Source organism: Mesoplodon bidens (assembly GCF_964165515.1).
Source record: "Mesoplodon bidens genome assembly, chromosome: 6".
Taxonomy (NCBI): domain Eukaryota; kingdom Metazoa; phylum Chordata; class Mammalia; order Artiodactyla; family Ziphiidae; genus Mesoplodon; species Mesoplodon bidens.
In genome coordinates this window covers 27,035,090-27,048,218 of record NC_138162.1, presented here as the reverse complement: position 1 = coordinate 27,048,218, position 13,129 = coordinate 27,035,090, and the positions used below count along the sequence as shown (strand labels likewise).

Genomic DNA, 13,129 nt, shown 5'->3' with positions numbered 1-13,129 from the left:
GGTCACAGCTAACAAATGGAAGACCCACGACTCCTGACAAGTGATGTTCTCTAACCACTACACACCAGTTTTTTCAGCAGGATCTCACTATATGTCACTTGGTGGTAGTGAGTAGGGGGCTTAAAACAGTGTAGGCAATGTCCCTGAAATGCAACCTAACGAGCACATACCAAGGGGTGAGCATGAGATGGGAAAAGCAGACCTACAGTTCTTTGGCCAGCCTGTTTCAAGAAGTCTCTATTGGGCTTCCCTGGTGGCACAGTGGTTGAGAGTCCGCCTGCCGATGCAGGGGACACGGGTTCGTGCCCCCGTCTGGGAAGATCCCACATACTGTGGAGCGGCTGGGCCCGTGAGCCATGGCCGCTGAGCCTGCCTGTCCGGAGCCTGTGCTCCGCAATGGAAGAGGCCACAGCAGTGAGAGGCCCGCGTACCGCTAAAAAAAAAAAAAAAAAAAGAAGTCTCTATTAAGAGCCTCTCATTATGCTATGGAAAAATTAAGGGATTTGGGCAATTTTAACAACATACAACTTCTGACTTGGGCACTGACTCTAACCTAAGGTCTGCCTCCTCTATACTGCCACTCTTGCTGGGGCAAAAAACTCTCTCCTACACCTTCACTTTAGCTGCAAGAGTGATTTGAAGTAGTTTACAAAGGTGCAGCAGTGTACAACTCTGCAGCCACATCCATTCAAGCATTTATTGTGTACCTACTGTGTGTCAGGAACTGTGCTGAATACAATAAATAATATTAACAAAGTTGTGGTGGTTAATTTTATGTGTCCACTTGACTAGGCCCCAGGGTGCCTAGATTAAATATAATTTCTGGATGTATCTGTGAGGGTGTCTCTGGATGACATTAGCATTAAATCAGTGGACTGAATAAATGCCCTCTCCAATGTGGGTGGCATCATCCAATCCATTGATGACCTGAATAGACCAAGAGGTGAATGAAGGGAGAATTAACTCTCTGCCTGACTGGTGAGCTGGGACCTTGGTCTTCTCCTGGTTCTCAGGCCTTTGGGCTCAGACGGGGACTTATATATCAGCTCCCCTGATTCTCAGGCCTTCAGCCTCAGATTGGAACCACACCACCAGCCTTTCTGGGCCTCCAGCTTGTGGACTGCAGATTGTGGAACTTCTCAGTGTCCATAACTGAGTGAGCCAATTCCTTATAATCTCTTTCTCTCCTCTCTCTCTCTCTCTATATATATATCCTGTTGGTTCTGTTTCTCCGGAGAACTCTGACTAATACAAAGGTCCAATAAGTGGACACAGTACCTAGCAAGAGAAGACACTAAAAAACTCAGGAAAAAAGACATAGGCCCAAGAACTCCAGTCAGAAGAACAAAGAGAAAGAAAGAAGAAAGAAAACAGGGAAAAAGCCATACGCACTCCTCTTTGTATATTACCCAGGTTTTAATGAAAAGATGCAATACTGATCATTTTTCTTTGTTCAACATTAATAAAAGTAGCTTTGTTTATATATGTGGCAAGATGCAATAGCTCTTATCAACAGGATGAACAAAACAATTTTAGAATTTAAAATCCTGTTATTATCTGTTAAAATGTGTTTAAATTATGTCCCAGAAAGCTTATATTAACACTGAAAGCATGATGAATCATAAGGGTTTTTTTAAATTTAATTTTATTTTTTTATACAGCAGATTCTTATTAATCTCTTTTATATGTATTACTGTATACATATCAATCCCAATCTCCCAATTCATACCACCACCACCACCCTCCCCCCACTTTCCCCCCTTGCTGTCCATACTTTCGTTCTGTACATCTGTGTCTCTATTTCTGCCTTGCAAACTGGTTCATCTGTACCATTTTTCTAGATTCCACATACATGCGTTAATATACACTATTTGATTTTCTCTTTCTGACTTACTTCACTCTGCATGACAGGCTCTAGATCCATCCACATCTCTGCAAATGGCACAATTTCACTCCCTTTTATGGCTGAGTAATATTCCACGGTATATATGTACCACATCTTCTTTATCCATTCGTCTGTTGATGGGCATTTAGGTTATTTCCATGACCTGGCTACTGTAAATAGTGCTGCAATGAACATTGCGGTGCATGTGTATTTTTGAATTATGGTTTTCTCTGGGTATATGCCCAGTAGTGGGATTGCTGGATCATATGGTAATTCTACTTTTAGTTTTTTAAGGAACCTCCATACAGTTCTCCATAGTGGCTGCATCAATTTACATTCCCACCAACAGTACAAGAGGGTTCCCTTATCTACACACCCTCTCCAGCATTTGTTGTTTGTAGATTTTCTGATGAGGCCCATTCTAACTGGTATGAGGTGATACCTCATTGTAGTTCTGATTTGCATTTCTCTAATAATTAGTGATGTTGAGCAGCTTTTCATGTGCCTCTTGGCCATCTGTATGTCTTCTTTGGAGAAATGTCTATTTAGGTCTTCTGCCCAGTTTTTGATTGTGTTGTTTGTTTTTTCAATATTGAGCTGCATGAGCTGTTTATATATTTTGGAGATTAATCCTTTGTCCGTTGCTTCGTTTGCAAATATTTTCTCCCATTCTGAGGGTTGTCTTTTTGTCTTGTTTATACTTTCCTTTGCTGCGCAAAAGCTTTTAAGTTTCATTAGGTCCCATTTGTTTATTTTTGTTTTTATTTCCGTTACTCTGAGAGGTGGGTCAAAAAATATCTTGCCACAGTTTATGTCAAAGAGTGTTCTTCCTATGTTTTCCTCTAAGAGTTTTATAGTGTCTGGTCTTACATTTAGGTTTTTAATCCATTTGGACTTTATTTTTGTGTATGGTAATAGGGAATGTTCTAATTTCATTCTTTTACATGTAGCTGTCCAGTTTTCCCAGCACCACTTATTGAAGAGACTATCTTTTCTCCATTGTATATCCTTGCCTCCTTTGTCATAGATAAGTTGACCACAGGTGCATGGGTTTATCTCTAGGCTTTCTATCCTGCTCCATTGATCTATAATTCTGTTGTTTTTTTTGTTTGTTTGTTTTTTGTTTTTTAGTTTCTGCTTTATAACAAAGTGAATCAGCCATACATATACATCTGTTCCCACATCCCTTCCCTCTTGCGTCTCCCTCCCTCCCACCCTCCCCATCCCACCCCTCCAGGCGGTCACAAAGCACTGAGTTGATCTCCCTGTGCTATGCGGCTGCTTCCCACTATCTATCTACCTTACATTTGGTACTGTATATATGTCCATGTCTCTCTTTCGCTTTGTCACAGCTTACCCTTCCCCCTCCCCATATCCTCAAGTCCATTCTCAAGTATGTCTGTGTCTTTATTCCTGTTTTATCCCTAGGTTCTTCATGACATTTTTTTTCTTAAATTCCATATATATGTGTTAGCATACGGTATTTGCCTTTCTCTTTCTGACTTACTTCACTCCGTATGACAGACTCTAGGTCTATCCACCTCATTACAAATAGCTCAGTTTTGTTTCTTTTTATGGCTGAGTAATATTCCATTGTATATATGTGCCACATCTTCTTTATCCATTCATCTGTTGATGGACATTTAGGTTGGTTCCATGCCCTGGCTATTGGAAATAGTGCTGGAATGAACATTGGGGTACATGTCTCTTTTTGAATTAAGGTTTTCTCAGGGTATATGCCCAGTAGTGGGATTCCTGGGTCGTATGGTAGTTCTATTTTTAGATTTTTAAGGAAACTCCATACTGTTTTCCATAGTGGTTGTATCAATTTACATTCCCAAAAATAATGTAGGAGGGTCCCCTTTTCACCACACCCTTTCCAGCATTTATTGTTTCTAGCTTTTTGATACTGGCCATTCTAACTGGCGTGAGGTGATACCTCATTGTAGTTTTGATTTGCATTTCTCTAAAAATTAGTGATGTTGTGCATCTTTTCCTGGGTCTCTTGGCCATCTGTATGTCTTCCTTGGTGAAATGTCTATTTAGGTTTTCCGCCCATTTTTTAACTGGATTGTTGATTTTTTTTTTTTTGATATTGACCTCCATGAGCTGTTTGGATATTTTGGAGATTAATCCTTTGTCTGTTGTTTCATTTGCAAATATTTTCTCCCATTCTGACAACTGTCTTTTCATTTTGTTTATAGCTTCCTTTGCTGTGCAAAAGCTTTTAAGTTTCATTCGGTCCCATTTGTTTATTTTGTTTTTATTTCCATTATTCTAGGAGGTGGGTCAGAAAAGATCTTGCTGTGGTTTATGTCAAAGAGTGCTTTTCCTATGTTTTCCTCTAAAAGTTTTAAAGTGCCTCATCTTACATTTCAGTCTTTAATCCATTTTTAGTTTATTTTTCTGTCTGGTGTTAGGGAGTGTTCTAATTTCATTCTTTTACATGTAGCTGTCCAGTTTTCCCAGCACCACTTATTGAAGAGACTACCTTTTCTCCATTGTATATCCTTGCCTCCTTTGTCATAGATTAGTTGACCACAGGTGCATGGGTTTACCTCTGGGCATTCTATCCTGTACCATTGATCTATATTTCTGTTTTTGTGCCAGTACCATACTGTCTTAATTACTGTAGCTTTGTAGTATAGTTTGAAGTCAGGGAGCCTGATTCCTCCACCTCCATTTTTCTTTCTCAAGATTGCTTTGGCTATTCGAGGTCTTTTGTGTTTGCATACGAACTGTAAGATTTTTTGTTCTAATTCTGTGAAGCATGCCACTGGTAGTTTGATAGGGATTGCACTGAATCTGTAGATTGCTTTGAGTAATATAGTCATTTTCACAATATTGATTCTTCCAATCCAAGAACATGGTATATTTCTCCAACTGTTTATGTCATCTTTAATTTCTTTCATTAGTGTTTTATAGTTTTCTAAGTACAAGTCTTCCACCTCTTTAGGCAGGTTTATTCCTAGGTATTTTATTCTTTTTGTTGCAATGGTAAATGGGAGTGTTTCCTTAATTTCTCATTCTGATTTTTCATTGTTGATGTATAGGAATGCCAGAGATTTCTGTGCATTAATTTTGCATACTGCAACCTTATGGTGTATGATCCTTTTAATGTGTTGCTGGATTCTGTTTGCTAGTATTTTGTTGAGGATTTTTGCATCTATATTCATCAGTGATAGTGGTCTTTAATTTTCTTTTTTTGTAGTATCTTTGTCTGGTTTTGGTATCAGGGTGATCATGGCCTCATAGAATGGGTTTGGGAGTGTTCCTTCCTCTGAAATTTTTTGGAAGAGTTTGAGAAGGATGGGTGTTAGCTCTTCTCTAAATGTTGGATAGAATTCACCTGTGAAGCCTTCTGGTCCTGGACTTTTGTTTGTTGGAAGATTTTTAATCCCAGTTTCAGTTTCATTACTTGTGATTGGTCTGTTCATATTTTCTATTTCTTGTTTGTTCAGTCTTGGAAGGTTATACCTTCCTAAGAATTTGTCCATTTCTTCCAGGTTGCCCATTTTATTGGCATAGAGTTGCCTGTAGTAGTCTTTTATGATGCTTTGTATTTCTGTGGTGTCCGTTGTAACTTCTCCTTTTTCATTTCTAATTTTATTGATTTGAGTCCTCTCCCTCTTTTTCTTGATGAGTCTGGCTAAAGGTTCATCAAATTTGTTTATCTTCTCAAAGAACCAACTTTTAGTTTTATTGATCTTTGCTAGTGTTTTCTTTGTTTCTATTTCATTTATTTCTGCTCTGATCTTTATGATTTCTTTCTTCTACTAACTTTGGGTTTTGTTTGTTCTTTCTCTAGTTCCTTTAGTGTAAGGTTAGATTGTTTATTTGAGATTTTTCTTGTTTCTTTTTTTTTTTTTTTTTTTTTGCGGTATGTGGGCCTCACGCTGTTGTGGCCTCTCCTGTTGCGGAGCACAGGCTCTGGACGCGCAGGCTCAACGGCCATGGCTCACGGGCCCAGCCGCTCCACGGCATGTGGGATCTTCCCGGACCAGGGCACGAACCCGTGTCCCCTGCATCGGCAGGCGGGCTCTCAACCACTGCGCCACCAGGGAAGCCCCCTAAGATTTTTCTTGTTTCTTGAGGTAGGACTGTATTGCTATAAACTTCCCTCTTAGAACTGCTTTTGCTCCATCCCATAGGTTTTTGATCGTTGTGTTTTTGTTGTCATTTGTCTTTCGGTATGTTTTGATTTCCTCTTTGATTTCTTCAGTGATTTCCTGGTTATTTAGTAACATATTGTTTAGCCACTATGTGTTTGTGGTTTTTATGCTTTTTTGCCTGTAACTGATTTCTAATCTCAAAGCATTGTGGTCTGAAAATATGCTCAATATGATTTTAATTTTCTTAAATTTACCGAGGCTCGATCTGTGACCCAAGATGTGATCTATCCTGGAGAATGTTCAGTGTGCACTTGAGAAGAAAGTGTAATCTGCTGTTTTTGGATGGAATGGCCTATAAATATCAATGAAATCTATCTGGTCTATTGTGTCATTTAAAGCTTGTGTTTCCTTATTAATTCTCTGTCTGGACATTGGTGTAAGTGAGGTGTTAAACTCCCCCACTATGACTGTGTTACTGTCGATTTCCTCTTTTATAGCTGTTAGCAGTTGCCTTATGTACTGAGATTTATAACTGTTATATCTTCTTCTTGGATTGATCCCTACTACAGTTATGTAGTATCCTTCCTTGTCTCTTGTAAAATTCTTTATTTTAAAGTCTATTTTACCTGATATGAGTATTGCTACTCCAGCTTTCTTTTGATTTCCATTTGCATGGAACATCTTTTTCCATCCCCTCACTTTCAGCCTGTATATATCCCTAGGTCTGAAGTGGGTCTCTTGTAGACAGCATATATATGGCTCTTGTTTTGGTAGCCATTCAGCAAGCCTGTGTCTCTTGGTTGGAGCATTTAACCCATTCACGTTTAAGGTAATTATCGATATGTATGTTCCTATTACCATTTTCTTAATTGGTATGGATTTGTTTTTGTAGGTCCTTCTCTTCTCTTGTGTTTCCCACTTAGAGAACTTCCTTTAGCATTCGGTGTAGAGCTGGTTTGGTGGTGCTGAATTCTCTTAGCTTTTGCTTGTCTGTAAAGCTTTTGATTTCTCCAATGAATCTGAATGAGATCCTTGCTGGGCAGAGTAATCTTGGTTGTAGGTTCTTCCCTTTCAACATGTTAAATATATCGTGCCACTCCCTTCTGGCTTGTGGAGTTTCTGCTGAGAAATCACCTGTTAACCTATGGGAGTCCCTTTGTATGTTATTTGTCATTTTTCCCTTGTTGCTTTTAATAATTTTTCTTTGTCTTCAGTTTTTGTTAGTTTGATTACTATGTGTCTTGGCATGTTTCTCCTTGGCTTTATCCTGCCTGGGACTCTCTGCATTTCCTGGACTTGGGTGGCTATTTCCACATTAGGGAAGTTTTCCACTATAATCTCTTCAAATATTTTCTCAGGTCCTTTCTCTCTCTCTTCTCCTTCTGCGACCGCTATAATGTGAATGTTGGTGCATTTCATGTTGTCCCAGAGATCTCTTAGGCTGTATTCATTTATTTTCATTTTTTTCTCTTTATTCTGTTCCATGGCAGTGAACTCCACCATTCTGTCTTCCAGGTCATTTATCCATTCTTCTGCTTCAGTTATTCTGTCACTGATTCCTTCTATTGTATTTTTCATTTCAGTTACTGTATTGTTCATCTCATTTGTTTGTTCTTTAATTCTTCTAGCTCTTTGTTAAACATTTCCTGCATCTTCTCAATCTTTGCCTCTATTCTTTTTCCAAGGTCCAGAATCATCTTCACTATCATTATTCTGAATTCTTTTTCTGGAAGGTTGCCTATCTCCACTTCATTTAGTTGTTTTTCTGGAATTTTATCTTGTTCCTTCATCTGGTACATAGTTCTCTGCCTTTTCATTTTGTCTGTCTTTCTGTGAATGTGGTTTTCATCCACAGGCTGCAGGATTGTAGTTCTTGCTTCTGCTGTCTGCCCTCTGGTGGATGAGGCTATCTAAGAGGCTTGTGCAAGCTTCCTGATGGGAGGGACTGGTGGTGGGTAGAGCTGGGTGTTGCTCTGGTGGGCAAAGCTCAGTAAAACTTTAATCTGATTGTCTGCTGATGGGTGGGGCTGAGTTCCCTCCCTGTTGGTTGTTTGGCCTGAGGTGACCCAGCACTGGAGGCTACAGGCTCTTTGGTGGGGCAAATGGCAGAATTTGGGAGGGCTCATGCCAAGGAGTACTTCCCAGAACTTCTGCTGCCAGTGTCCTTGTCCTCACGGTGAGCCACAGCCACCCCCTGCCTCTGCAGGAGACGCTCCAACGCTAGCAGGTAGGCCTGGTTCAGTCTCCTGTGGGGTCACTGCTCCTTCCCCCGGGTCCTGGTACACACACTACTTTGTGTGTGCCCTCCAAGAGTGGAGTCTCTGTTTCTCCCAGTCCTGTAGAAGTCCTGCAATCAAATCCCACTAGCCTTCAAAGTCTGATTCTCTGGGAATTCCTCCTCCCATTGCTAGACCCCCAGGTTGGGAAGCCTGATGTGGGGCTCAGAACCTTCACTCCAGTGGGTGGACTTCTGTGGTATGAGTGTTCTCCAGTTTGTGAGTCACCCACATTGTGGTTATGGGATTTGATTTTATTGTGATTGCACCCCTCCTACCATCTCATTGTGGCTTCTCCTTTGTCTTTGGACATGGGGTATCTTTTTGGTGAGTTACAGTGTCTTCCTGTCAATGACTGTTCAGCAGTTAGTTGTGATTCATGTGTTCTCACAGGAGGGAGTGAGCACACGTCCTTTTACTCCCCCATCTTGAACCAATTTCCTCATAAGCAAGGTTTTTAAATGAATCGAAAGATACTGCTAAATCATCTGGCAGAGGAGTGTTTAATGGGCATGTGAGGTCTTTGTTCTTAAACTGGCATGAACCTAAGTCTAACTTGAACAGATTTATAAGCTTGTAAGAAGGTAGAGGAGTCAAAGGAAGGTTCACTCAGCAGCAGGATCAAATCACACTATAAGCCCTTAGGCAGTTTGCTCCTACAAGGCAAGCAACTTGTCTTTAAACATCCTTATATCCCTAGCACCTAGCCTAGTGCCTAGCACAAAGTAAGCACTGGATAAATGTCTACCGATCTAAACTCCTAACTTTTATTTTCTTTTCTTGCTTGGCCGCAAGGTAAGAATACAAGGGATTCCAGACAGATCATGAGAAGATTCTCTAGCTGGTCAAAAGGTCAAAAAGGCTTCATAATATTAGAGTTGCAGGGAAAGACCGTCAAATAATGAACAGCAGGGCCTCCCTGGTGGCGCAGTGGTTGAGAGTCCGCCTGCCGATGCAGGGGATACGGGTTCGTGCCCCGGTCTGGGAGGATCCCATATGCCGCGGAGCGGCTGGGCCCGTGAGCCGTGGCCGCTGGGCCTGCGCGTCCGGAGCCTGTGCTCCGCAGCGGGAGAGGCCACAACAGTGAGAGGTCCGCATACCGCAAAAAAAAAAAAAAAAAAAAAAAAATAATGAACAGCAGAATCATAAAGACAAATATCAATATGAAATGAAAATTTTAAACTTCTTTATATCAGAAAATATAAACATAATGAACATTAAAATGACACTAGGATAACTTTTTTAAAATACAGAACTCTTTTTTTGTAATCTATATAAACTAAAAGTAACCATCTCTAAGGTAAATACTATTAAGTGATTTAGTACTTAAAAGAGAAATTGAAACACCTATGTGTTTGTACAACAGAATATTTCTAGAAGGAAGTATAAGAATTAACAGATGTTGCCTCTGAGAAGAGCAACTGGTATTCTAGAATGGAAGGAAGACATTTTTTCATTATATTATATATCTTATAAAATGTTCCAGTTGTTTACTATGGGCATATATCACTCTCCTAAAAAATGTATCAAAATGGTACCTACATCATAGGTTCTCATGAGAGTTTATTAGTTATGTAAACTTATATATATACAAAATATTTAGAATAGTCAATGGATATAAAATGCTCAGCACAGTAAGCAATATTATAAGGACACAAATAGTATATTATATATAGTGTATACACATGTCTTTCCAAATCAACACAAGGGAAAAAGAAAATACTAAAAATGGACAAAGAATATGAAATGTTAATTCACAAAAAATGGTCAATAAGTTTATGGCACATTTCCAATTTCCTTAGTAATCAAATGCAAATAAAAAAGCTTTTTCCCTTTCAGATTTATATAATTTTAAAGGACTGACAAAATCCACTACCAAGAGGTTGAAAGGAGACAAGCAGCCTGATAAATTGCTCTTAGTGAGAATGTTAATCTGTACATGAACATCTCATTGGCCCAACAATTCCACGTCAAAGAATTTAACCTAAGGAAATATAAGACAGTTGGAAGAAGGGAACAGCCCCAGTTTTCCCCATACAGGATGCCTGAAACACCAACAAAAACCTGCAATCTTTGTGGCATGAAGAACCAAAGCCACTGGAAAGTGAGAGAGAAAATCCCAGAAAGGAGAGAGGGAGCACAGTGTCCCAGATTCTGTGGCTGACCTCTGAACCAAGCACTCATGAGGCACACTCCAAATAGCCCAGCTAAGACTAAAAGAAATGATATTTGTGTTTCTATCCCCAACGGGAAAGACAGAGTCTGCAGTGTAAGTTCAGCCAATTTAACTGTTTTAAAAATGACAATACTCAGAGGAACATAATTCAAACACTCAAAAACATATCGTTCACAATGTGTAGGATATATTCAAAATAAATATGAAAAAACACAAGAAAATATAATGCATTCTCAAATGAAAAGGCAGTCAACAGAGATGATCCCTAAGATGTCCCAGATGTTGAAATTGGCAAAGGTTTTTAAAGCAGCAATATCTATGCTCAAGGAAAATACTCTTGTAATGAATGAAAAGACAGGAAATCTCAGATAAATAGAAACTATAAATTCTTAATAAAATATCTGAAATTAAATATTCACTGGATGGGCAGAATGGAGATAACAGAAGAAAGGATTAGTGACCCTTGAGATAGGTCAATAAAACTTTTATAACGTGAAGAATAGGAAGAAGTAAAAGTTCATGAGGGCTTGGTATACACCATGTACACCAACACCTTCTTTTAAGGAAAGAAGTCCACCTTAGTTACTATCATTTTTGAGAAGGTTTAGGGAGAAGGAGGGCAGTCAGACATATCACCACCTATTTTTTTAACTTAATTTTTATTTTATATTAGAATATAGTTGATGTACAATTTTGTGTCAGTTTCAGGTGTACAGCAAAGTGATTCAGTTATACGTATACACATATCCATTCTTTTTCAGATTCTTCTCCCATGTAGGTTATTACCAAATAGAGTTCCCTGTGCTATATGGTAGGTCCATGTTGATTATCTATTTTATATATAGTAGTTACACTGGCCTGACTATTGTTACATGAGCAACCATGGAGGGGTGGGCACGAGGTTAGCTAAGTGACTTCAAAGGTGGCTAGTGTGAATAAATAGTGGATTGTAAAGTCCCTTTTGACTAAGAACAACCTTTTTGGCTGGTCAACAGTACACTCCCCAACCCTTCCTCCTTTACTTAAACTTTCTACTTCTTTTAATGAAAATAAACATGATAGTTAATAGTTTTCAAAGAGGCTTCATATTGAAGCTCCCTTTCTGATTTTAATTCTCATTACAATATCATAAGAAAGGGTGGGAAATATGCCTTCTCTTTTCAGATGGATCATACAGAAACATGCCTGAAGTTATAGGGTTACTAGAAGTAACTGACTATCCTATGCTTTTATTCCTGATCTATTTCCTTTCCTACCTTTAAAATCCAAAATGGTGGGTACAGTTAGAATAAGATTATGAGTTTAAAAAATTCTAGTTCCTTCTTTGTCTCATCTCAAATCCTTAATAAGGGACCATCTTGTGAACAATATTCTGAAGCCAGATTATAACTTAATCACGGAAAATAAACAAAAAAAAAGAATTGAAGGAATTCCCTGGCGGTCCAGTTGTTAGGACTCTGCGCTTTCACTGCCTAGGGCACGGGTTCAATCCCTGGTCAGGGAACTAAGATCCCTTAAGCCAGGTGGCGCAGCCAAAAAAAAAAAAAAAGAAGAATTGAATGTAACACATTTCATTTCCATTCCTTTTGTTTTTTTAAACAACAAAATCACAACTAAAACAGCATCTGAAAAGCAAAGATATTCACACTCTTGGTTTGAGGTTCCCCTTTCTAGTCCATCTCTAACCCTGATATACCCTGAGGTACCAAATCAGTCATGTTCTTTGGCCTAAAAAGACGAGACAGCAGCAAATAAGAATGGAAGGGAGGGCCTCCCTGGTGGCGCAGTGGTTGAGAGTCCGCCTGCCGATGCAGGGGATACGGGTTCGTGCCCCGGTCTGGGAGGATCCCATATGCCGCGGAGCGGCTGGGCCCCGTGAGCCATGGCCGCTGGGCCTGCGCATCCGGAGCCTGTGCTCCGCAACGGGAGAGGCCACAACAGTGAGAGGCCCGCATACCGCAAAAAGAAAAAAAAAAAAAAGAATGGAAGGGAGATAGACTAGAAAGAGAAGGAAATGGGGAAAAAAGGCCAACATTTTAAATAAGTGGCTCTACTGCAATCTGTACTTTATTTCCTTTCAGTGACAATTATACCTTACATTTGAGTAGAACTTTAATATATTTTTCAAGGCATTTTCACATTCTATTAGTGCCAGTCTGCCCCCATAATTCAAGAAAAGAAGCATGGAAGGTACAAATAAGAGCGCTTCATCTGACAAAAAAGAATCGGTGGGCTGTGAACCCAAATTTCTTGTGGGTTCAAGGTGTTTTAATAAGCTTTTTAATTTGAAAAATGTGGAATTACAAAATATGACAAATGTAAAAATTTTGAAAAGAGGTTTGATTTCCTTACCTGAAATTGACATGCACATTTCAAACCATCTCCATCTTCTTTACAGACTCCTCCATATTTACACGATGATTCATCACAAACCCTTATATCAGATTCCCTCACATTTAATTCTGTAAAAGAGGAAACATTGTTTCATATATATCTGTCTTTTTTATCCAAAGGTACATATATAAATAAAAGAAAAAATCCTTACACCTCATTCACAAGTATAATAAGACACAACATACAAAAAACAAGTTCTATAGGACACAAAATGTTCAAGATTCCCCAAAGAGAGTCCTACATAATAATATGCCTAAAAGTACATAAAAGAAAATAAAAATAAAAC

At 39.1% G+C, this 13,129-nt stretch overlaps 1 protein-coding gene across 1 annotated transcript in view; it reads right to left on the bottom strand.

Moving 5' to 3' along the window:
* Window positions 1-13,129, bottom strand: part of TMEFF1 (transmembrane protein with EGF like and two follistatin like domains 1) — a 92,432-nt gene that overhangs the window by 53,676 nt on the left and 25,627 nt on the right. Inside the window, exon 2 of the mRNA XM_081237680.1 lies at window positions 12,802-12,911. Within this exon, the coding sequence (XP_081093806.1) occupies window positions 12,802-12,911 (110 nt within the window). The remainder of the gene's footprint in view (window positions 1-12,801; window positions 12,912-13,129) is intronic.